Consider the following 25,562-nt stretch of genomic DNA (forward strand, 5'->3'; position numbering starts at 1 on the left):
ATTTAAAAAATTCCCGGATTTCCCATTATTCCTAATTTTTTTGGCATTTTTCCCCATTCAGAATGAATTGTCCATTTTTTAAAGTTCCACAATTACCACATTCTTCAACCTATTCAAACCATTCCACCTTCAACATATTCCACTCACCCTGGACATTCAAACTACCCTTTTTCCAAGTCCAAAAATAATTCCAGGATTTTCCAGAATTCCTGGTTTTCCAAAGCCCTATTTCCACCCTTTTTTCTGTCCACCACTCCTTCCACAGTTTTCAACCCACTTCAACCGTTCCACCGTCAAAACATTCCTCTTAATCAGGACAAAAAACAAAGTTGTTTTTTGAACTGGAAAAATTCCCGGTTTCCTCACGAAATTCCAGGAATTCCGTAATACCATTTTTCGATTCAACATGTTACTACTTCAACATTTCTCGACTGATTTGAAAAATTCCAACACCAACCATGTCAACTCATTCACAACATTCAAGTTTTTTTGTTTTTTTTTTAAATCCCACTTTTCCCGAAATTCCCAAATTTTTGGGAAATTTCCATTGAAATCAATGGGACATGTTTTAAAGTTCTACAACTCCCACATTTTTCATCTGATTCAAACTGTTCTAACTTCAAAATATTCAGCCAGTTTGGGAATGATGTGCTCCACTTCAACAATTACAAAAAAAATTCCCGGATTTCCCATAAATCATATTTTTTGGCATTTTTCCTCATTCAGAATGAATTGTCCATTTTTTAAAGTTCCACAATTCCAACATTCTTCAACCCATTCCATCTTCAACACATTCCAATCATCCTGGAAATTCAAACTACCATTTTTCCAAGTTCAAAAATAATTCCAGGATTTTCCAGAATTCCTGGTTTTCCAAAGCCCTATTTCCACCCTTTTTTCTGGTGACTACTCCTCCTACATTTTTCAACCCACTTCAACCGTTCCACCGTCAAAACATTCCTCTTAATCAGGACAAAAAACAAAGTTGTTTTTTGAACTGGAAAAATTCCCGGTTTCCTCACAAAATTCCAGGAATTCTGTAATACCATTTTTCAATTCAACATGTTACTACTTCAACATTTCTCGACTGATTTGAAAAATTCCAACACCAACCATTTCAACTCATTCACAACATACAAGTTTTTGTTTTTTTAATCCCGCTTTTCCCGAAATTCCCAAATTTTGGGGGAAATTTTCATTGAAATCAATGGGACATGTTTTAAAGTTCTACAACTCCCACATTTTTCATCTGATTCAAACTGTTCTAACTTCAAAATATTCAGCCAGTTTGGGAATGATGTGCTCTACTTCAACAATTATTTAAAAAAATTCCCGGATTTCCCATAATTCGTTATTTTTTTGGGCATTTTTCCCCATTCAGAATGAATTGTCCATTTTTTAAAGTTCCACAGTTACCACATTCTTCAACCTATTCAAACCATTCCACCTTCAACATATTCCACTCACACTGGACATTCAAACTACCCTTCTTCCAAGTTCAAAAATAATTCCAGGATTTTCCAGAATTCCTGGTTTTCCAAAGCCCTATTTTCAACCTTTTTTCTGGCCACCACTCCTTCCACATTTTTCAACCCACTTTAACCGTTCCACCGTCAAAACATTCCTCTTAATTGGGAAAAAACCCAAAGTTTTTTGAACTGGAAAAATTCCCGGTTACCTCACGAAATTCCAGGAATTCCGTAATACCATTTTTCGATTCCACATGTTACTACTTCAACATTTCTCGACTGATTTGAAAAATTCCAACACCAACCATGTCAACTCATTCACAACATTCAAATTTTTTTGTTTTTTTTTAAATCCCACTTTTCCCGAAATTCCCAAATTTTTGAGAAATTTTCATTGAAATCAATGGGACATGTTTTAAAGTTCTACAACTCCCACATTTTTCATCTGATTCAAACTGTTCTAAATTCAAAATATTCAGCCAGTTTGGGAATGATGTGCTCCACTTCAACAATTACAAAAAAAATTCCCGGATTTCCCATAATTCATTTTTTTTGGCATTTTTCCTCATTCAGAATGAATTGTCCATTTTTTAAAGCTCCACAATTCCAACATTCTTCAACCCATTCAAACCATTCCATCTTCAACACATCCCAATCATCCTGGAAATTCAAACTACCATTTTTCCAAGTTCAAAAATAATTCCAGGATTTTCCAGAATTCCTGGTTTTCCAAAGCCCTATTTCCACCCTTTTTTCTGGTGACTACTCCTCCTACATTTTTCAACCCACTTCAACCGTTCCACCGTCAAAACATTCCTCTTAATCAGGACAAAAAACAAAGTTGTTTTTTGAACTGGAAAAATTCCCGGTTTCCTCACAAAATTCCAGGAATTCTGTAATACCATTTTTCAATTCAACATGTTACTACTTCAACATTTCTCGACTGATTTGAAAAATTCCAACACCAACCATTTCAACTCATTCACAACATTCAAGTTTGTTTTTTTTAAATCACGCTTTTCCCGAAATTCCAAAATTTTGGGGAAATTTTCATTGAAATCAATGGGACATTTTTAAACGTTCTACAACTTCCACATTTTTCATCTGATTCAAATTGTTCTAACTTCGGTTTGGGAATGATGTGCTCTACTTCAACAATTATAAAACAAATTCCCGGATTTCACATAATTCCTATTGTTTTGCATTTTTCCCATTCAAAATTAATTGTCCATTTTTCAAACTTCCACAATTCCCACATTTTTCAACCCATTCAAACCATTCCACCCTCAACACATTCAATTCATCTTGGACATCCAAACTACCCTTTTTCCACATTCAACTAATTTCCAGGAATTCCTGTTTTTTTTTTCTAACCTTATTTCCAACCTTTTTCGTTTGACTACTCCTTTTCCTTTTTTCATCCAATTTCAACCGTTCCAACATCAAAACATTTTGTTAGTCAGGACAAAAAACCAAGTTGGTTTAGGAACTAGAAACATTCCCGGTTTTCCCAAAATTCCAGGAATTCCGTAATACAATTTCTCAATGAAAAAACTGTTACTACTTCAGCATTTCTTGACCGATTTAAACAATTCCAACACCAACCAATTCATGTCCTTTAGGAAATTCATGCTCCTAATCATTTTCAAAAAAATCCCGCTTTTCCCAAAATTCCCAAATTTCCAGGAAGTTCCCTTTGAAATGAATGGGACATTTTTCCAAGTTGCACAATTACCATATTGTTCAACCTAATCGAACCATTCCAAAATCAACACATTCCACCCATCCTGGACATTCAAACCAAATTCCCATTTTCCTGGAAACTCAAACTCTTCAACATTCAAACCATTCCAACATTCAAACTATTCTTACATTCATACTACATTCAGTCAGCATTTCACTTCAACTCTTCCACCGTCAAAACATTTTGTTAGTCAGGACAAAAAACCAAGTTGGTTTAGGAACTAGAAACATTCCCGGTTTTCCCGAAATTCCAGGAATTCCATAATACAATTTTTCAATTAAAAAAGTGTTACTACTTCAACATTTCTTGACCGATTTAAACGATTCCAACACCAACCAATTCATGTCCTTCAGGAAATTCATGCTCCTAATCATTTTCCAAAAAAATCCAGCTTTTCCCAAAATTCCAGGAAGTTCCCATTGAAATGAATGGGACATTTTTCCAAGTTGCACAATTACCATATTGTTCAACCTATTCGAACCATTCCAACATCAACACATTCCACTCATTCTGGACATTCAAACCAAATTCCCATTTTCCTGGAAATTCAAACTCTTCAACATTCCAACATTCAAACTATTCTTACATTCATACTACATTCTGTCAGCATTTCACTTCAACTCCTCCACCGTCAAAACATTTTGTTAGTCAGGACAAAAAATCAAGTTGGTTTAGGAACTAGAAACATTCCCGGTTTTCCCAAAATTCCAGGAATTCCGTAATACAATTTCTCAATGAAAAAACTGTTACTACTTCAGCATTTCTTGACCGATTTAAACAATTCCAACACCAACCAATTAATGTCCTTTAGGAAATTCAAGCTCCTAATCATTTTTTAAAAAATCCCCCTTTTCCCAAAATTCCAGGAACTTCCCATTGAAATGAATGGGACATTTTTCCAAGTTGCACAATTACCATATTGTTCAACCTATTCGAACCATTCCAACATCAACACATTCCACTCATTCTGGACATTCAAACCAAATTCCCATTTTCCTGGAAATTCAAACTCTTCAACATTCAAACCATTCCAACATTCAAAGTATTCCGACATTCATACTATATTCTGTCAGCATTTCACTTCAACTCTTCCACCGTCAAAACATTTTGTTAGTCAGGACAAAAAACCAAGTTGGTTTAGGAACTAGAATCATTCCCGGTTTTCCCGAAATTCCAGGAATTCCATAATACAATTTTTCAATTAAAAAAGTGTTACTACTTCAACATTTCTTGACCGATTTAAACGATTCCAACACCAACCAATTCATGTCCTTCAGGAAATTCATGCTCCTAATCATTTTCCAAAAAAATCCAGCTTTTCCCAAAATTCCAGGAAGTTCCCATTGAAATGAATGGGACATTTTTCCAAGTTGCACAATTACCACATTGTTCAACTTATTCGAACCATTCCAACATCAACACATTTCACCCATCCTGGACATTCAAACCAAATTCCCATTTTCCTGGAAATTCAAACTCTTCAACATTCAAACTATTCTTACATTCATACTACATTCTGTCAGCATTTCACTTCAACTCTTCCACCGTCAAAACATTTTGTTAGTCAGGACAAAAAACCAAGTTGGTTTAGGAACTAGAAACATTCCCGGTTTTCCCGAAATTCCAGGGATTCCGTAATACAATTTCTCAATGAAAAAACTGTTACTACCTCAGCATTTCTTGACCGATTTAAACAATTCCAACACCAACCAATTCATGTCCTTTAGGAAATTCATGCTCCTAATCATTTTCAAAAAAATCCTGCTTTTCCCAAAATTTCCAAATTTCCAGGAAGTTCCCATTGAAATGAATGGGACATTTTTCCAAGTTGCACAATTACCATATTGTTCAACCTATTCGAACCATTCCAACATCAACACATTCCACTCATTCTGGACATTCAAACCAAATTCCCATTTTCCTGGAAATTCAAACTCTTCAACATTCAAACTATTCTTACATTCATACTACATTCTGTCAGCATTTCACTTCAACTCTTCCACCGTCAAAACATTTTGTTAGTCAGGACAAAAAACCAAGTTGGTTTAGGAACTAGAAACATTCCCGGTTTTCCCGAAATTCCAGGGATTCCGTAATACAATTTCTCAATGAAAAAACTGTTACTACCTCAGCATTTCTTGACCGATTTAAACAATTCCAACACCAACCAATTCATGTCCTTTAGGAAATTCATGCTCCTAATCATTTTCAAAAAAATCCTGCTTTTCCCAAAATTTCCAAATTTCCAGGAAGTTCCCATTGAAATGAATGGGACATTTTTCCAAGTTGCACAATTACCACATTGTTCAACCTATTCGAACCATTCCAACATCAACACATTCCACTCATTCTGGACATTCAAACCAAATTCCCATTTTCCTGGAAATTCAAACTCTTCAACATTCAAACTATTCTTACATTCATACTACATTCTGTCAGCATTTCACTTCAACTCTTCCACCGTCAAAACATTTTGTTAGTCAGGACAAAAAACCAAGTTGGTTTAGGAACTAGAAACATTCCCGGTTTTCCCGAAATTCCAGGGATTCCGTAATACAATTTCTCAATGAAAAAACTGTTACTACCTCAGCATTTCTTGACCGATTTAAACAATTCCAACACCAACCAATTCATGTCCTTTAGGAAATTCATGCTCCTAATCATTTTTTTTTAAATCCCGCTTTTCCCAAAATTCCAGGAAGTTCCCATTGAAATGAATGGGACATTTTTCCAAGTTGCACAATTACCATATTGTTCAACCTATTCGAACCATTCCAACATCAACACATTCCACTCATTCTGGACATTCAAACCAAATTCCCATTTTCCTGGAAATTCAAACTCTTCAACATTCAAACCATTCCAACATTCAAACTACTCTACATTCATACTACATTCTGTCAGCATTTCACTTCAACTGTTCCACCGTCAAAACATTTTGTTAGTCAGGACAAAAAAACCAAGTTGGTTTAGGAACTAGAATCATTCCCGGTTTTCCCGAAATTCCAGGAATTCCGTAATACAATTTCTCAATGAAAAAACTGTTACTACTTCAGCATTTCTTGACCGATTTAAACAATTCCAACACCAACCAATTCATGTCCTTTAGGAAATTCATGCTCCTAATCATTTTTTTTAAAAATCCAGCTTTTCCCAAAATTCCAGGAAGTTCCCATTGAAATGAATGGGACATTTTTCCAAGTTGCACAATTACCATATTGTTCAACCTATTCGAACCATTCCAACATCAACACATTCCACTCATTCTGGACATTCAAACCAAATTCCCATTTTCCTGGAAATTCAAACTATTCTTACATTCATACTACATTCTGTCAGCGTTTCACTTCAACTTCAGCATTGGAGCACAGTGTCTTACGATATTATATATATATATTTTAGATAGACATCTTATTACACACATATTTGCACTTGGTATCATCGGATCGGCAGGAAAAGGGGTGGTATCGCACGTCACGACTTTGAAAAGCCGGAAGTGCAAAGTTCCGTCTTGTAAAAAAGAAAAGAACAATAAAAGCAGCGCAGATAAGAGACGTCATGTGACTTCTCGCCTGTCTCCCGAGGTCATCGGGCCCGCGCCGGCCCACGGACCTCGGCTCCAGACCCGACCTGTCGGCTCCAGACCCGAACATGTCGGCCTCATTTCAGGAAGGAAGGAGCACACCGCGGTGTCCCCGCTCTAAATATGGCTCTGCTCTCTTTTGCTATGACGCTGGGCGAGGGCTCAAAGTCAAACTGAGAATAGAAAGCCGATAACGGCAACTGTGCATACTTGAGAGTAGTCAGTGTACAGCTGCTACAGCAGGGGGGAGGGAGCTAAAGGAGAAAACCACCAACCTACCTTTCAAAAAAGTGCTGGTTTTTTCACCATAAAATCTACGGTAACATTCTTGTGACCGAGCCGCCATTTTTCCCCCCATAAAATCTATGGTGGATTTTACAGTGTGTTACTGTAAATTGAGAAAAAACAGTAGTAGTGTTATTTTTACAGTAAAACTTATCTGCCAGTTATTTTACCGTAAAATCTACGGTCATTGTTTTTACAGTGAATTATTGTAAATTGGAAAAAAAAAGGTAGCTGCGTTATTTTTACAGTAAATACAATTTGTTTGTTTTTTTTACTGTAAAATCTAAGGTCATTGTTTTTAAAGTGTATTACTATAAATGTAAAAATGGTACTACTGTTAATTTTACAATAACATTTTGGCGACAGAGTTGCCGGTTTTTTTACTGTAAAGTCTAAGGTCGTTTTTACAGTGTGTTACTGTAAATTGAAATAAAAAAGGTAGCACTGTTATTTTTACACTAATATTATAACAACTGAGCTGTCAATTTTTTTTTTTACTGTTCAGTTTAGTTTCAATTTATTCAAACAGTAAAATCTACGGTCATTGTTTTTACAGTAGATTACTGTAAATTTAAGAAAATGTGGGCAGTGTTATTTTTACAGTAAAATTTAGGTATCTGAACGGCCAGTTATTTTACCGTAAAATCTACAGTCATTGTTTTTACAGTGAATTATTGTAAATTGAAAAAAATGGTGGCGGCGTTATTTTTACAGTAAAATTCTGGCAACTGAGCTGCCAATTTGTTTGTTTTTACTGTAAAATCTAAGGTCATTGTTTTTAAAGTGTATTACTATAAATGTAAAAATGGTACTACTGTTAATTTTACAATCAAATTTTGGCGACAGAGTTGCCATTTTTTTTACCGTAAAGTCTAAGGTCGTTTTTACAGTGTGTTACTGTAAATAAAAAAATGGTAGCACTGTTATTTTTACATTAATATTATAACTGAGCTGTCAGGTTGTTTTTTTTACTGTTCAGTTCAGTTTCAATTTATTCGGACAGTAAAATCTACGGTCATTGTTTTTACAGTAGATTACTGTAAATTGAAGAAAATGGTGGCAGTTTTATTTTTACATTAAAATTTAAGTAACTGAACGGCCAGTTATTTTACCGTAAAATCTACAGTCATTGTTTTTACAGTGAATTATTGTAAATTGAAAAAAATGGTAGCAATGTTATTTTTACAGTAAAATTCTAGAAATTAAGCAGCCAGTTTTTTGTTTTTTTTACTGTGAAATCTAAGGTCATTGTTTTTAAAGTGTATTACTATAAATGTAAAAATGGTACTACTGTTAATTTTACAATAACATTTTGGCGACAGAGTTGCCGTTTTTTTTTTACCGTTATGTCTAAGGTCGTTTTTACAGTGTGTTACTGTAAATAAAAAAATAAAAAAATGGTAGCACTGTTATTTTTACATTAATATTATAACAACTGAGCTGTCAGGTTTTTTTTTTTACTGTTCAGTTCAGTTTCCATTTATTCGGACAGTAAAATCTACGGTCATTGTTTTTACAGTAGATTACTGTAAATTGAAGAAAATGTGGGCAGTGTTATTTTTACAGTAAAATGTAAGTATCTGAACGGCCAGTTATTTTACCGTAAAATCTACAGTCATTGTTTTTACAGTGAATTATTGTAAATTGAAAAAAATGCTGGCGGCGTTATTTTTACAGTAAAATTCTGGCAACTGAGCTGACAGTTCGTTTGTTTTTACTGTAAAATCTAAGGTCATTGTTTTTAAAGTGTATTACTATAAATGTAAAAATGGTACTACTGTTAATTTTACAATCAAATTTTGGCGACAGAGTTGCCATTTTTTTTACCGTAAAGTCTAAGGTCGTTTTTACAGTGTGTTACTGTAAATAAAAAAATGGTAGCACTGTTATTTTTACATTAATATTATAACAACTGAGCTGTCAGGTTGTTTTTTTTTACTGTTCAGTTCAGTTTCAATTTATTCGGACAGTAAAATCTACGGTCATTGTTTTTACAGTAGATTACTGTAAATTGAAGAAAATGTGAGCAGTGTTATTTTTACAGTAAAATTTAGGTATCTGAACGGCCAGTTATTTTACCGTAAAATCTACAGTCATTGTTTTTACAGTGAATTATTGTAAATTGAAAAAAATGCTGGCGGCGTTATTTTTACAGTAAAATTCTGGCAACTGAGCTGCCAGTTTGTTTGTTTTTACTGTAAAATCTAAGGTCATTGTTTTTAAAGTGTATTACTATAAATGTAAAAATGGTACTACTGTTAATTTTACTATCAAATTTTGGCGACAGAGTTGCCGTTTTTCTTTTTACCGTTAAGTCTAAGGTTGTTTTTACAGTGTGTTACTGTAAATAAAAAAAATGGTAGCACTGTTATTTTTACAATAACATTATAACAACTGAGCTGTCAGGTTGTTTTTTTTACCGTTCAGTTCAATTTCAATTTATTCTAACTGTAAAATCTACGGTCATTGTTTTTACAGTAGATTTCTGTAAAATGAAGAAAATGGTGGCAGTGTTATTTTTACATTAAAATTTAAGTAACTGAAGGCCAGTTATTTTACCGTAAAATCTACAGTCATTGTTTTTACAGTGAATTATTGTAAATTGAAAAAAATGCTGGCGGCGTTATTTTTACAGTAAAATTCTGGCAACTGAGCTGCCAGTTTGTTTGTTTTTACTGTAAAATCTAAGGTCATTGTTTTTAAAGTGTATTACTATAAATGTAAAAATGGTACTACTGTTAATTTTACTATCAAATTTTGGCGACAGAGTTGCCGTTTTTCTTTTTACCGTTAAGTCTAAGGTTGTTTTTACAGTGTGTTACTGTAAATAAAAAAAATGGTAGCACTGTTATTTTTACAATAACATTATAACAACTGAGCTGTCAGGTTGTTTTTTTTACCGTTCAGTTCAATTTCAATTTATTCTAACTGTAAAATCTACGGTCATTGTTTTTACAGTAGATTTCTGTAAAATGAAGAAAATGGTGGCAGTGTTATTTTTACATTAAAATTTAAGTAACTGAAGGCCAGTTATTTTACCGTAAAATCTACAGTCATTGTTTTTACAGTGAATTATTGTAAATTGGAAAAAATGGTAGCAATGTTATTTTTACAGTAAAATTCGAGAAACTAAGCAGCCAGTTTTTTGTTTTTTTTACTGTAAAATCTAAGGTCATTGTTTTTAAAGTGTATTACTATAAATGTAAAAATGGTACTACTGTTAATTTTACAATCAAATTTTGGCGACAGAGTTGCCGTTTTTTTTTTTTACCGTTATGTCTAAGGTCGTTTTTACAGTGTGTTACTGTAAATAAAAAAATTAAAAAATGGTAGCACTGTTATTTTTACATTAATATTATAACAACTGAGCTGTCAGGTTTTTTTTTTTACTGTTCAGTTCAGTTTCCATTTATTCGGACAGTAAAATCTACGGTCATTGTTTTTACAGTATATTACTGTAAATTGAAGAAAATGTGGGCAGTGTTATTTTTACAGTAAAATTTAGGTATCTGAACGGCCAGTTATTTTACCGTAAAATCTCCAGTCATTGTTTTTACAGTGAATTATTGTAAATAAAAAAAATGGTAGCAATGTTATTTTTACAGTAAAATTCTGGAAACTGAGCTGCCAGTTTGTTTGTTTTTACTGTAAAATCTAAGTTCATTGTTTTTAAAGTGTATTACTATAAATGTAAAAATGGTACTACTGTTAATTTTACAATCAAATTTTGGCGACAGAGTTGCCATTTTTTTTACCGTAAAGTCTAAGGTCGTTTTTACAGTGTGTTACTGTAAATAAAAAAATGGTAGCACTGTTATTTTTACATTAATATTATAACAACTGAGCTGTCAGGTTTTTTTTTTTACTGTTCAGTTCAGTTTCCATTTATTCGGACAGTAAAATCTACGGTCATTGTTTTTACAGTAGATTACTGTAAATTGAAGAAAATGGTGGCAGTTTTATTTTTACAGTAAAATTTTGGTATCTGAACGGCCAGTTATTTTACCGTAAAATCTACAGTCATTGTTTTTACAGTCAATTATTTGTAAATTGAAAAAAATGGTAGCAATGTTATTTTTACAGTAAAATTTTGGAAACTAAGCAGCCAGTTTGTTTTTTTTACTGTAAAATGTAAGGTCATTGTTTTTAAAGTGTAGTACTAAAAACGGAATTAATTTTACCATAATATTTTGGCGGCAGAGTTGCCAGTTTTTTGGCGGCCCCACTTAAGATCCACTGGTCTACGGCGTGTTGTTGAAGTCAGGAAGTAGTCTTTGCCATTAAGTTGTATTTGGTCGAGTCCTACAAGGTGTTGATACTGTAAGTATTGTACTTATTACTCAGCAGCTGTTAGACCAGCTGTCACCGACCTTTTTGAAACCAAGAGCTACTTCTTGGGTACTGATTAATGCGAAGGGCTACCAGTTTGATGCGCACTTAAATAAATTGCCAGAAATAGCCAATTTGCTCAATTTACCTTTAACTCTATGTTCTTATAAATAATTGAACGGTTTAAAAGAGGAGAAAACACGAAAAAAAAGAAAATTACATTTTGAAACAGTTTATCTTCAATTTCGACTCTTTAAAATTCAAAATTCAACCGAAAAAAAGAAGAGAAAAACCAGCTAATTCGAATCTTTTTGAAAAAATTTAAAATATCATTTATGGAACATTAGTAATTTTTCCTGATTAAGATTAATTTTAGAATTTTGATGACATGTTTTAAATAGGTTCAAATCCAATCTGCACTTTGTTAGAATATATAACAAAATTGGACCAAGCTATATTTCTAACAAAGACAAATCATTATTTCTTCTAGATTTTCCAGAACAAAAATTTTAAAAGACATTCAAAAGACTTTGAAATAAGATTTAAATTTGATTCTACAGATTTTCTAGATTTGCCAGAATAAAACATGAAACAAAATCCTCTATGTAGGTCTGACTTAGACCTAGTTCTCATAATTGTACTTCCTCGGGCTAAAATCAACAGGAAGTTGGCAATTCCCCCTTCAAGACAAAAAAGTACTAAAAACAGTCACTTTTGCCTCTTTGCGCTGTAATTTCACCCCCTTAACATGCTTCAAAACTCACCGAACTGAACACACACATCAGGACTGGCAAAAACTGTGATCTAATGAAAAAAACCTAACCCCAAATTCAAAAATTGCGCTCTACAGCAATTTTTGATTAAAACGGAGAAAAAACTGCTCCTCGGAAGAAAAAGATTACAAAACTGCCTGTAACTCCCACTGGGAAGGTCGGAGAGACATGAAACAAAAACCTCTATGTAAGTCTCACTTAGACCTACATTTCATAAATTGACAACCCCCAGCAAAAATCAACAGGAAGTTTGCTATTCCCCCTTCAACACAACCTTTTTGGAAAAAGCGGTCACCTTTCTTCAAAATCTATCTCCTCTGAGAGCGTTTGTCGTTTCGCCTTCAAACTAACACAGGTGAGAGATAAAACCCTTGTGATTAAAAGTATAGATGGGATTTTTAATACCTGCTCCGGTTTTGATTTTATGACCCTTCAAAGACCCGCTGCACTGCTGTTTTTTAAAATGGCTGCTTAAAAGCAGGAAGCACCAACGTGCCCACACAATGCAGACAAGGTAGGTACACTAGACAAAAGTCTTGGGACACTTCAGACTAAAAGTAGACAAAAGTATTGGGACACTTAGGACTAGCACCTGCCAAATACGCGGGCCCGTCCAACGCTGCTTGCAGCTTTAATTTTTTTTGAATTTTAATCATAATAAGTTTGAAGAAATATTTCACAAATATTCTTCGTCGAAAAAACAGAAGCTAAAATGAAGAATTAAACTAAAATGTATTTATTATTCTTTACAATAAAAACAATAAATTTACTTGAACATTGATTTAAATTGTCAGGAAAGAAGAGGAAGGAATTTAAAAGGTTAAAAAGGTATATGTGTTTAAAAATCCTAAAATCATTTTTAAGGTTGTATTTTTTTCTCTAAAATTGTCTTTCTGAAAGTTATAAGAAGCAAAGCAAAAAAATAAATGAATTTATTTAAACGAGTGAAGACCAAGTCTTTAAAATATTTTCTTGGATTTTCAAATTCTATTTGAATTTTGTCTCTCTTAGAATTCAAAATGTCGAGCAAAGCGAGACCAGCTTGCTAGTAAATAAGTAAAATTGAAAAAATAGAGGCAGCTCACTGGTAAGTGCTGCTATTTGAGCTATTTTTAGAACAGGCCAGCGGGCGACTCATCTGGTTCTTACGGGCGACCTGGTGCCCGCGGGCACCGCGTTGGTGACCCCTGTGTTAGACTGTAACAGGCATCTTAGTTGTATTTTCATTCCATTCAGGATTGATTCTCGATTCAAACTCCATACTTTTTCAATAACATTGGGTGCCAGTTCTATGATGAACTACATTCCTCCATGAGATAAACAGCCGTGAAACATTTCTACATGACTGAAAAGAAAACTGGTTTTGTTTGACAAAGATCTACCCAAAAATGTGATAAAGTCAAACACAAATAAGGCAACAAGAGAAGTATCCAACACTTCTCTTTTCTAAAGTCTGTCTGTACAGCAGATATGATCAATAATATGATGTATTATATATATATATATATATATACACACACACATGTATGTATATATGTATATATACATATTTATATTTATATGTGTGTATATATACTATATATATATATATATAAAAAAAAATATATATATATATATATATGTATATACATATACAGGTAAAAGCCAGTAAATTAGAATATTTTGAAAAACTTGATTTATTTCAGTAATTGCATTCAAAAGGTGTAACTTGTACATTATATTTATTCATTGCACACAGACTGATGCATTCAAATGTTTATTTCATTTAATTTTGATGATTTGAAGTGGCAACAAATGAAAATCCAAAATTCCGTGTGTCACAAAATTAGAATATTGTGTAAGGCTAATACAAAAAAGGGATTTTTAGAAATGTTGGCCAACTGAAAAGTATGAAAATGAAAAATATGAGCATGTACAATACTCAATACTTGGTTGGAGCTCCTTTTGCCTCAATTACTGCATTAATGCGGCGTGGCATGGAGTCGATGAGTTTCTGGCACTGCTCAGGTGTTATGAGAGCCCAGGTTGCTCTGATAGTGGCCTTCAACTCTTCTGCGTTTTTGGGTCTGGCATTCTGCATCTTCCTTTTCACAATACCCCACAGATTTTCTATGGGGCTAAGGTCAGGGGAGTTGGCGGGCCAATTTAGAACAGAAATACCATGGTCCGTAAACCAGGCACGGGTAGATTTTGCGCTGTGTGCAGGCGCCAAGTCCTGTTGGAACTTGAAATGACATGGCACCCCAAACCATCACCCAACCATGCAAATTTTGCATTTCCTTTGGAAATCGAGGTCCCAGAGTCTGGAGGAAGACAGGAGAGGCACAGGATCCACGTTGCCTGAAGTCTAGTGTAAAGTTTCCACCATCAGTGATGGTTTGGGGTGCCATGTCATCTGCTGGTGTCGGTCCACTCTGTTTCCTGAGATCCAGGGTCAACGCAGCCGTCTACCAGCAAGTTTTAGAGCACTTCATGCTTCCTGCTGCTGACCTGCTCTATGGAGATGGAGATTTCAAGTTCCAACAGGACTTGGCGCCTGCACACAGCGCAAAATCTACCCGTGCCTGGTTTACGGACCATGGTATTTCTGTTCTAAATTGGCCCGCCAACTCCCCTGACCTTAGCCCCATAGAAAATCTGTGGGGTATTGTGAAAAGGAAGATGCAGAATGCCAGACCCAAAAACGCAGAAGAGTTGAAGGCCACTATCAGAGCAACCTGGGCTCTCATAACACCTGAGCAGTGCCAGAAACTCATCGACTCCATGCCACGCCGCTTTAACGCAGTAATTGAGGCAAAAGGAGCTCCAACCAAGTATTGAGTATTGTACATGCTCATATTTTTCATTTTCATACTTTTCAGTTGGCCAACATTTCTAAAAATCCCTTTTTTGTATTAGCCTTAAGTAATATTCTAATTTTGTGACACACGGAATTTTGGATTTTCATTTGTTGCCACTTCAAATCATCAAAATTAAATGAAATAAACATTTGAATGCATCAGTCTGTGTGCAATGAATAAATATAATGTACAAGTTACACCTTTTGAATGCAATTACTGAAATAAATCAAGTTTTTCAAAATATTCTAATTTACTGGCTTTTACCTGTATATATATATATACACATATAGATATACATATACACATATATATACACACATTAACATATACATATATATATATACATGTACATATATATATATACATATACACACAAACATGTATACATATATTAACATATACATATATATACAAACCCCGTTTCCATATGAGTTGGGAAATTGTGTTAGATGTAAATATAAACGGAATACAATGATTTGCAAATCCTTTTCAACCCATATTCAGTTGAATATGCTACAAAGACAACATATTTCATGTTCAAACTCATAAACTTAGTTTTTTTTTTGCAAATAATAATTAACTTAGAATTTCATGGCTGCAACACGTGCCAAAGTAGTTGGGAAAGGGCATGTTCACCACTGTGTTACATGGCCTTTCCTTTTAACAACACTCGGTAAAGGTTTGGGAACTGAGGAGACACATTTTTTGAAGCTTCTCAGGTGGAATTCTTTCCCATTCTTGCTTGATGTACAGCTTAAGTTGTTCAACAGTCCGGGGGTCTCCATTGTGATATTTTAGGCTTCATAATGCGCCACACATTTTCAATGGGAGACAGGTCTGGACTACAGGCAGGCCAGTCTAGTACCCGCACTCTTTTACTATGAAGCCACGTTGATGTAACACGTGGCTTGGCATTGTCTTGCTGAAATAAGCAGGGGCGTCCATGGTAACGTTGCTTGGATGGCAACATATGTCGCTCCAAAACCTGTATGTACCTTTCAGCATTAATGGCACCTTCACAGATGTGTAAGTTACCCATGTCTTGGGCACTAATACACCCCCATACCATCACACATGCTGCCTTTTACACTTTGCGCCTAGAACAATCCGGATGGTTCTTTTCCTCTTTGGTCCGGAGGACACGACGTCCACAGTTTCCAAAAGCAATTTGAAATGTGGACTCGTCAGACCACTTTTCCACTTTGTATCAGTCCATCTTAGATGAGCTCAGGCCCGGCGAAGCCGACGGCGTTTCTGGGTGTTGTTGATAAACTGTTTTCGCCTTGCATAGGAGAGTTTTAACTTGCACTTACAGATGTAGCGGCCAACTGTAGTTACTGACAGTGGGTTTCTGAAGTGTTCCTGAGCCCATGTGGTGATATCCTTTACACACTGATGTCACTTGTTGATGCAGTACAGCCTGAGGGATCAAACGTCATGAGCTTAGCTGCTTACGTGCAGTGATTTCTCCAGATTCTCTGAACCCTTTGATGATGTTACGGAGCGTAGATGGTGAAATCCCTAAATTCCTTGCAAAAGCTGGTTGAGAAAGGTTTTTCTTAAACTGTTCAACAATTTGCTCTCGCATTTGTTGACAAAGTGGTGACCCTCGCCCCGTCCTTGTTTGTGAATGACTGAGCATTTCATGGAATCTACTTTTATACCCAATCATGGCACCCACCTGTTCCCAATTAGCCTGCACACCCGTGGGATGTTCCAAATAAGTGTTTGATGAGCATTCCTCAACTTTATCAGTCTTTTTTGCCACCTTTCCCAACTTCTTTGTCACGTGTTGCTGCCATCAAATTCTAAAGGTAATGATTATTTGCAACAAAAAATAACAAATATGTTGTCTTTGTAGCATATTCAACTGAATATGGGTTGAAAATGATTTGCAAATCATTGTATTCCGTTTATATTTACATCTAACACAATTTCCCAACTCATATGGAAACGGGGTTTGTAGATATATACATATATTAACATATATATATATATATATATATATATATATATATATATATATATACACTGCTAAAACGGACACAGCGCCACCTGCTGTATCGGAGGATCACACCCTCCCCCTCCATGTATACTGCTAAACCAAGGCGGTCCACGTGACGTCGTAGTTTAACCACGACTCCACCGCGCCAGGCGGCGAGCCGGCCCGCGCACCGACGCTCGCTTACCTCCAGAAGTGGAAGGCGTGCAGTGGACTGCACGGGCTGCAAGGACTAGTGGGAGTGGGACTCAAACTCCGAGGCGTGAGGCTGCAAGTTAAAAACGGGGCAAAAAGTGAATACTTGTCGTCTGGGATTCAAACACGCACACAGATGTCTATCTCAGGCATTTGTCCGCTTCTGAGGCGCTACAGGTGCCGGCGTGTCGCACACTGCAGGTAGACGTGTCGCTGCAGCCTCGCCAAGGTCAACCAGAGGTGACATTTTACTGCAGTGGATTTAGGCACTCGTTAGGCCGGGATTACGTCCGTCTTAATAACTCTTGTCCTTTGTTGACACACCAAACATTATGCACACTAATGTGACCACTTGTTAATTAAGGTCCTTCTTGACGTCAACAAAGAGCCATTCATACCCGCTTAAAATATTAACTGCACTGCTTTTGCACCAGCAAAAACAACAAAATGCCTGCTGGCATGCTAACGTTAGCATGCTAACTTTTTTTCAGGCAATTTTGTCATATTTTGGTAGTTGATGCATGCTAACATTAGCATCCTAGCATTTTTAAACACATTCTCAAGTACACACGTCAGAGTAATATATTTTGGTACTTGACGCATGTTACAATTAGCATTTTAGCATGCTAATTTTTTTTAGCTAATTTAACTGTCATATTTTGTTACTTCAAGAATGATACCTGTTTCCATGCTAACGTTAGTATGCTAACTTTTTTCCCAGGCAATTTTGTAGGTATATACCTCAGTCATATTCTGGTAGGTAATGCATGCTAAGATTAGCATCCTAGCATTTTAAACACATTCTCAAGTACACACCTCAGAGTAATATATTTTGGTACTTGACGCATGTTACAGTTAGCATTTTAGCATGCAATTTTTTTTTTTAGCTAATTTAACAGGTACACACCTCAGTGTCATATTTTGTTACTTCATGAACGATACCTGTTGGCATGCTAATGTTAGTATGCTAACTTTTTTTCCAGGCAATTTTGTAGGTATATACATCAGTCATATTTTGGTAGTTGATGCATGCTAACATTAGCATCCTAGCATTTTTAAACACATTCTCAGGTACACACTTCAGAGTAAGATATTTTGGTAGTTGACGCATGTTACAATTAGCATTTTAGCATGCTAATTTTTTAAAGCTAATTTAACAGTGTCATATTTTGTTACTTCATGAATGGTACCTGTTGGCATGCTAACATTAGCATGCTAACTTTTTTTCAGGCAATTTTGTCATATTTTGGTAGTTAATGCATGCTAACATTAGCATCCTAGCATTTGAAACAAATTCTCAAGTACACACTTCAGAGTAATATATTTTGGTACTTGACGCATGTTACAATTAGCATTTTAGCATGCTAATTTTTTAAAGATAATTTAACAGTGTCATATTTTGTTACTTCATGAATGATACCTGTTGGCATGCTAACGTTAGTATGCTAACTTTTTTCCCAGGCAATTTTGTAGGTATATACCTCAGTCATATTTTGGTAGTTAATGCATGCTAACATTAGCATCCTAGCATTTTTAAACACATTCTCAAGTACACACGTCAGAGTAATATATTTTGGTACTTGACGCATGTTACAATTAGCATTTTAGCATGCTAATTTTTTTTAGCTAATTTAACTGTCATATTTTGTTACTTCAAGAATGATACCTGTTTCCATGCTAACGTTAGTATGCTAACTTTTTTCCCAGGCAATTTTGTAGGTATATACCTCAGTCATATTTTGGTGGTTAATGCATGCTAACATTAGCATCCTAGCATTTGAAACACATTCTCAAGTACACACCTCAGAGTAATATATTTTGGTACTTGACGCATGTTACAATTAGCATTTTAGCATGCAATTTTTTTTTAGCTAATTTAACTGTCATATTTTGTTACTTCATGAATGATACCTGTTGGCATGCTAACGTTAGTATGCTAACTTTTTTTCCAGGCAATTTTGTAGGTATATACTTCAGTCATATTTTTGGTGGTTAATGCATGCTAACATTAGCATCCTAACATTTGAAAAACATTCTCAAGTACACACCTCAGAGTAATATATTTTGGTACTTGACGCATGTTACAATTAGCATTTTAGCATGCTAAATCTTTTTAGCTAATTTAACTGTCATATTTTGTTAATGAATGATACCTGTTGGCATGCTAACGTTAGTATGCTAACTTTTTTTCAGGAAATTTTGTAGGCATATACCTCTGTCATACTTTGGTAGTTAATGCATGCTAAGATTAGCATCCTAGCATTTTAAACACATTCTCAAGTACACACCTCAGAGTAATATATTTTGGTACTTGACGCATGTTACAATTAGCATTTTAGCATGCTAAATCTTTTTAGCTAATTTAACTGTCATATTTTGTTAATGAATGATACCTGTTGGCATGCTAACGTTAGTATGCTAACTTTTTTCATGAAATTTTGTAGGCATATACCTCTCTCATACTTTGGTAGTTAATGCATGCTAAGATTAGCATCCTAGCATTTTAAACACATTCTCAAGTACACACCTCAGAGTAATATATTTTGGTACTTGACGCATATTACAATTAGCATTTTAGCATTCAAAATTTTTTATTTTTTTTTAGCTAATTCAACAGGTACACACCTCAGTGTCATATTTTGTTACTTCATGAATGATACCTGTTGGCATGCTAATGTTAGTATGCTAACTTTTTTTCCAGGCAATTTTGTAGGTATATACCTCAGTCATAATTTGGTAGTTAATGCATGCTAACATTAGCATCCTAGCATTTTAAACACATTCTCAGGTACACACCTCAGAGTAATATATTTTGGTACTTGACGCATGTTACAACTAGCATTTTAGCATACTAATTTTTTAAAGCTAATTTAACAGTGTCATATTTTGTTACTTCATGAATGATACCTGTTTCCATGCAAACGTTAGTATGCTAACTTTTTTCCCAGGCAATTTTGTAGGTATATACCTCAGTCATATTCTGGTAGGTAATGCATGCTAAGATTAGCATCCTAGCATTTTAAACACATTCTCAAGTACACACCTCAGAGTAATATATTTTGGTACTTGACGCATGTTACAATTAGCATTTTAGCATGCTAAATCTTTTTAGCTAATTTAACTGTCATATTTTGTTAATGAATGATACCTGTTGGCATGCTAACGTTAGTATGCTAACTTTTTTTCAGGAAATTTTGTAGGCATATACCTCTGTCATACTTTGGTAGTTAATGCATGCTAAGATTAGCATCCTAGCATTTTAAACACATTCTCAAGTACACACCTCAGAGTAATATATTTTGGTACTTGACGCATATTACAATTAGCATTTTAGCATTCAAATTTTTTTATTTTTTTTTAGCTAATTCAACAGGTACACACCTCAGTGTCATATTTTGTTACTTCATGAATGACACCTGTTGGCATGCTAACGTTAGTATGCTAACTTTTTTTCCAGGCAATTTTGTAGGTATGTACTTCAGTCATATTTTTGGTAGTTAATGCATGCTAACATTAGCATCCTAACATTTGAAACACATTCTCAAGTACACACCTCAGAGTAATATATTTTGATACTTGACGCATGTTACAGTTATCATTTTAGCATGCAAATTTTTTTTAGTTAATTTAACTGTCATATTTTGTTACTTCATGAACGATACCTGTTGGCATGCTAACGTTAGTATGCTAACTTTTTTTCCAGGCAATTTTGTAGGTATATACCACAGTCATATTTTTGGTAGTTGAGGCATGCTAACATTAGCATCCTAGCATTTTTAAACACATTCTCAGGTACACACCTCAGAGTAATATATTTTGGTATTTGACGCATGTTACAATTAGCATTTTAGCAAGCTCATTTTTTTTTAGCTAATTTAACAGTATCAAATTGTGTTACTTCATGAATGATACCTGTTGGATTGCTAACATTATAGCAATAAGAAAAAAAGTTTGCATATTATGCTAACTTTATTTCAGGCAATTTTGTAGGTATATACCTCAGTCATATTTTGGTGGTTAATGCATGCTAACATTAGCATCCTAGCATTTGAAACACATTCTCAAGTACACACCTCAGAGTAATATATTTTGGTAATTGACGCATGTTACAATTAGCATTTTAGCATGCTAATTTTTTTTTAGCTAATTTAACAGTATCAAATTTTGTTACTTCATGAATGATACCTGTTGGATTGCTAACGTTATAGCAATAAGAAAAAAAGTTAGCATATTATGATAACTTTTTTTCAGGCAATTTTTTAGGTATATATCTCAGTCATATTTTGGTAGTTAATGCATGCTAACATTAGCATCCTAGCATTTGAAACACATTCTCAAGTACACACCTCAGAGTAATATATTTTGGTACTTGACGCATGTTACAATTAGCATTTTAGCATGCTAAATCTTTTTAGCTAATTTAACTGTCATATTTTGTTAATGAATGATACCTGTTGGCATGCTAATGTTAGTATGCTAACTTTTTTCCCAGGCAATTTTGTAGGCATATACCTCTGTCATACTTTGGTAGTTAATGCATGCTAAGATTAGCATCCTAGCATTTTAAACACATTCTCAAGTACACACCTCAGAGTAATATATTTTGGTACTTGACGCATATTACAATTAGCATTTTAGCATTCAAATTTTTTTATTTTTTTTTTAGCTAATTCAACAGGTACACACCTCAGTGTCATATTTTGTTACTTCATGAATGACACCTGTTGGCATGCTAACGTTAGTATGCTAACTTTTTTTCCAGGCAATTTTGTAGGTATGTACTTCAGTCATATTTTTGGTAGTTAATGCATGCTAACATTAGCATCCTAACATTTGAAACACATTCTCAAGTACACACCTCAGAGTAATATATTTTGATACTTGACGCATGTTACAGTTATCATTTTAGCATGCAAATTTTTTTTAGTTAATTTAACTGTCATATTTTGTTACTTCATGAACGATACCTGTTGGCATGCTAACGTTAGTATGCTAACTTTTTTTCCAGGCAATTTTGTAGGTATATACCACAGTCATATTTTTGGTAGTTGAGGCATGCTAACATTAGCATCCTAGCATTTTTAAACACATTCTCAGGTACACACCTCAGAGTAATATATTTTGGTATTTGACGCATGTTACAATTAGCATTTTAGCAAGCTAATTTTTTTTTAGCTAATTTAACAGTATCAAATTGTGTTACTTCATGAATGATACCTGTTGGATTGCTAACATTATAGCAATAAGAAAAAAAGTTTGCATATTATGCTAACTTTATTTCAGGCAATTTTGTAGGTATATACCTCAGTCATATTTTGGTGGTTAATGCATGCTAACATTAGCATCCTAGCATTTGAAACACATTCTCAAGTACACACCTCAGAGTAATATATTTTGGTACTTGACGCATGTTACAATTAGCATTTTAGCATGCAATTTTTTTTTTTAGCTAATTTAACAGGTACACACCTCAGTGTCATATTTTGTTACTTCATGAATGATACCTGTTGGCATGCTAATGTTTTTTTAGGCAATTTTGTAGGTATATACCTCAGTCATATTTTGGTAGTTAATGCATGCTAAGATTAGCATCTTAGCATTTTAAACACATTCTCAAGTACACACCTCAGAGTAATATATTTTGGTACTTGACGCATGTTACAATTAGCATTTTAGCATGCAATTTTTTTTATTTTATTTTTAGCTAATTTAACAGGTACACACCTCAGTGTCATATTTTGTTACTTCATGAATGATACCTGTTTCCATGCTAACGTTAGTATGCTAACTTTTTTCCCAGGCAATTTTGTAGGTATATACCTCAGTCATATTCTGGTAGGTAATGCATGCTAACATTAGCATCCTAACATTTGAAAAACATTCTCAAGTACACACCTCAGAGTAATATATTTTGGTACTTGACGCATGTTACAATTAGCATTTTAGCATGCTAAATCTTTTTAGCTAATTTAACTGTCATATTTTGTTAATGAATGATACCTGTTGGCATGCTAACGTTAGTATGCTAACTTTTTTTCAGGAAATTTTGTAGGCATATACCTCTCTCATACTTTGGTAGTTAATGCATGCTAAGATTAGCATCCTAGCATTTTAAACACATTCTCAAGTACACACCTCAGAGTAATATATTTTGGTACTTGACGCATATTACAATTAGCATTTTAGCATTCAAATTTTTTTATTTTTTTTTAGCTAATTCAACAGGTACACACCTCAGTGTCATATTTTGTTACTTCATGAATGACACCTGTTGGCATGCTAACGTTAGTATGCTAACTTTTTTCCCAGGCAATTTTGTAGGTATATACCTCAGTCATATTTTGGTGGTTAATGCATGCTAACATTAGCATCCTAGCATTTGAAACACATTCTCAAGTACACACCTCAGAGTAATATATTTTGGTACTTGACGCATGTTACAACTAGCATTTTAGCATGCTAATTTTTTAAAGCTAATTTAACAGTGTCATATTTTGTTACTTCATGAATGATACCTGTTGGCATGCTAACGTTAGTATGCTAACTTTTTTCCCAGGCAATTTTGTAGGTATATACCTCAGTCATATTTTGGTAGTTAATGCATGCTAACATTAGCATCCTAGCATTTTAAACACATTCTCAAGTACACACATCAGAGTAATGTATTTTGGTACTTGACACATGTTACAATTAGCATTTTAGCATGCTAATTTTTTAAAGCTAATTTAACAGTGTCATATTTTGTTACTTCATGAATGATACCTGTTGGATTGCTAACGTTATAGCAATAAGAAAAAAAAGTTAGCATATTATGCTAACTTTATTTCAGGCAATTTTGTAGGTATATACCTTAGTTATATTTTGGTGGTTAATGCATGCTAAGATTAGCATCCTAGCATTTTAAACACATTCTCAAGTACACACCTCAGAGTAATATATTTTGGTAATTGACGCATGTTACAATTAGCATTTTAGCATGCTAATTTTTTAAAGCTATTTTGACAGTGTCATATTTTGTTACTTCATGAACGATACCTGTTGGCATGCTAATGTTAGTATGCTAACTTTTTCCCCAGGCAATTTTGTAGGTATATACCTCAGTCATATTTTGGTGGTTAATGCATGCTAACATTAGCATCCTAGCATTTTTAAACACATTCTCAAGTACACACCTCAGAGTAATATATTTTGGTACTTGACGCATGTTACAATTAGCATTTTAGCATGCTAATTTTTTAAAGCTAATTTAACAGTGTCATATTTTGTTACTTCATGAATGATACCTGTTGGCATGCTAACGTTAGTATGCTAACTTTTTTTCCAGGCAATTTTGTAGGTATATACATCAGTCATATTTTGGTAGTTGATGCATGCTAACATTAGCATCCTAGCATTTTTAAACACATTCTCAGGTACACACTTCAGAGTAAGATATTTTGGTAGTTGACGCATGTTACAATTAGCATTTTAGCATGCTAATTTTTTAAAGCTAATTTAACAGTGTCATATTTTGTTACTTCATGAATGGTACCTGTTGGCATGCTAACATTAGCATGCTAACTTTTTTTCAGGCAATTTTGTCATATTTTGGTAGTTAATGCATGCTAACATTAGCATCCTAGCATTTGAAACAAATTCTCAAGTACACACTTCAGAGTAATATATTTTGGTACTTGACGCATGTTACAATTAGCATTTTAGCATGCAATTTTTTTTTAGCTAATTTAACTGTCATATTTTGTTACTTCATGAATGATACCTGTTGGCATGCTAACGTTAGTATGCTAACTTTTTTTCCAGGCAATTTTGTAGGTATATACTTCAGTCATATTTTGGTAGTTAATGCATGCTAACATTAGCATCCTAGCATTTTAAACACATTCTCAAGTACACCTCAGAGTAATATATTTTGGTACTTGACGCATGTTACAATTAGCATTTTAGCATGCTAATTTTTTTTAGCTAATTTAACTGTCATATTTTGTTACTTCATGAATGATACCTGTTGGCATGCAATTTTGTAGGTATATACCTCAGTCATATTTTGGTAGTTAATGCATGCTAAGATTAGCGTCTTAGCATTTTAAACACATTCACAGGTACTCACCTCAGAGTAATATATTTTGGTACTTGACGCATGTTACAAATAGCATTTTAGCATGCTAATTTCTTTTTAGCTAATTTAACAGTATCAAATTTTGTTACTTCATGAATGATACCTGTTGGATTGCTAACGTTAGTATGCTAACTTTTTTTCCAGGCAATTTTGTAGGTATATATCTCAGTCATATTTTGGTAGTTAATGCATGCTAACATTAGCATCCTAGCATTTGAAACACATT

At 34.2% G+C, this 25,562-nt stretch overlaps 1 protein-coding gene across 5 annotated transcripts in view; it reads right to left on the reverse strand.

Moving 5' to 3' along the window:
• mast4 (microtubule associated serine/threonine kinase family member 4) overlaps positions 1–25,562 on the reverse strand; it is a 302,344-nt gene that overhangs the window by 117,546 nt on the left and 159,236 nt on the right. Inside the window, exon 2 of one of the 5 annotated variants that reach the window (XM_061966301.2) lies at positions 17,213–17,293. The exons of the other annotated variants lie outside the window; for them this stretch is intronic. Coding sequence (XP_061822285.1) covers positions 17,213–17,293 — 81 coding nt within the window. The remainder of the gene's footprint in view (positions 1–17,212; positions 17,294–25,562) is intronic. 5 annotated transcript variants of the gene reach the window in all.

Source organism: Nerophis lumbriciformis, linkage group LG11 (genome assembly GCF_033978685.3).
Source record: "Nerophis lumbriciformis linkage group LG11, RoL_Nlum_v2.1, whole genome shotgun sequence".
In the NCBI taxonomy this organism is placed as follows: Eukaryota; Metazoa; Chordata; class Actinopteri; order Syngnathiformes; family Syngnathidae; genus Nerophis; species Nerophis lumbriciformis.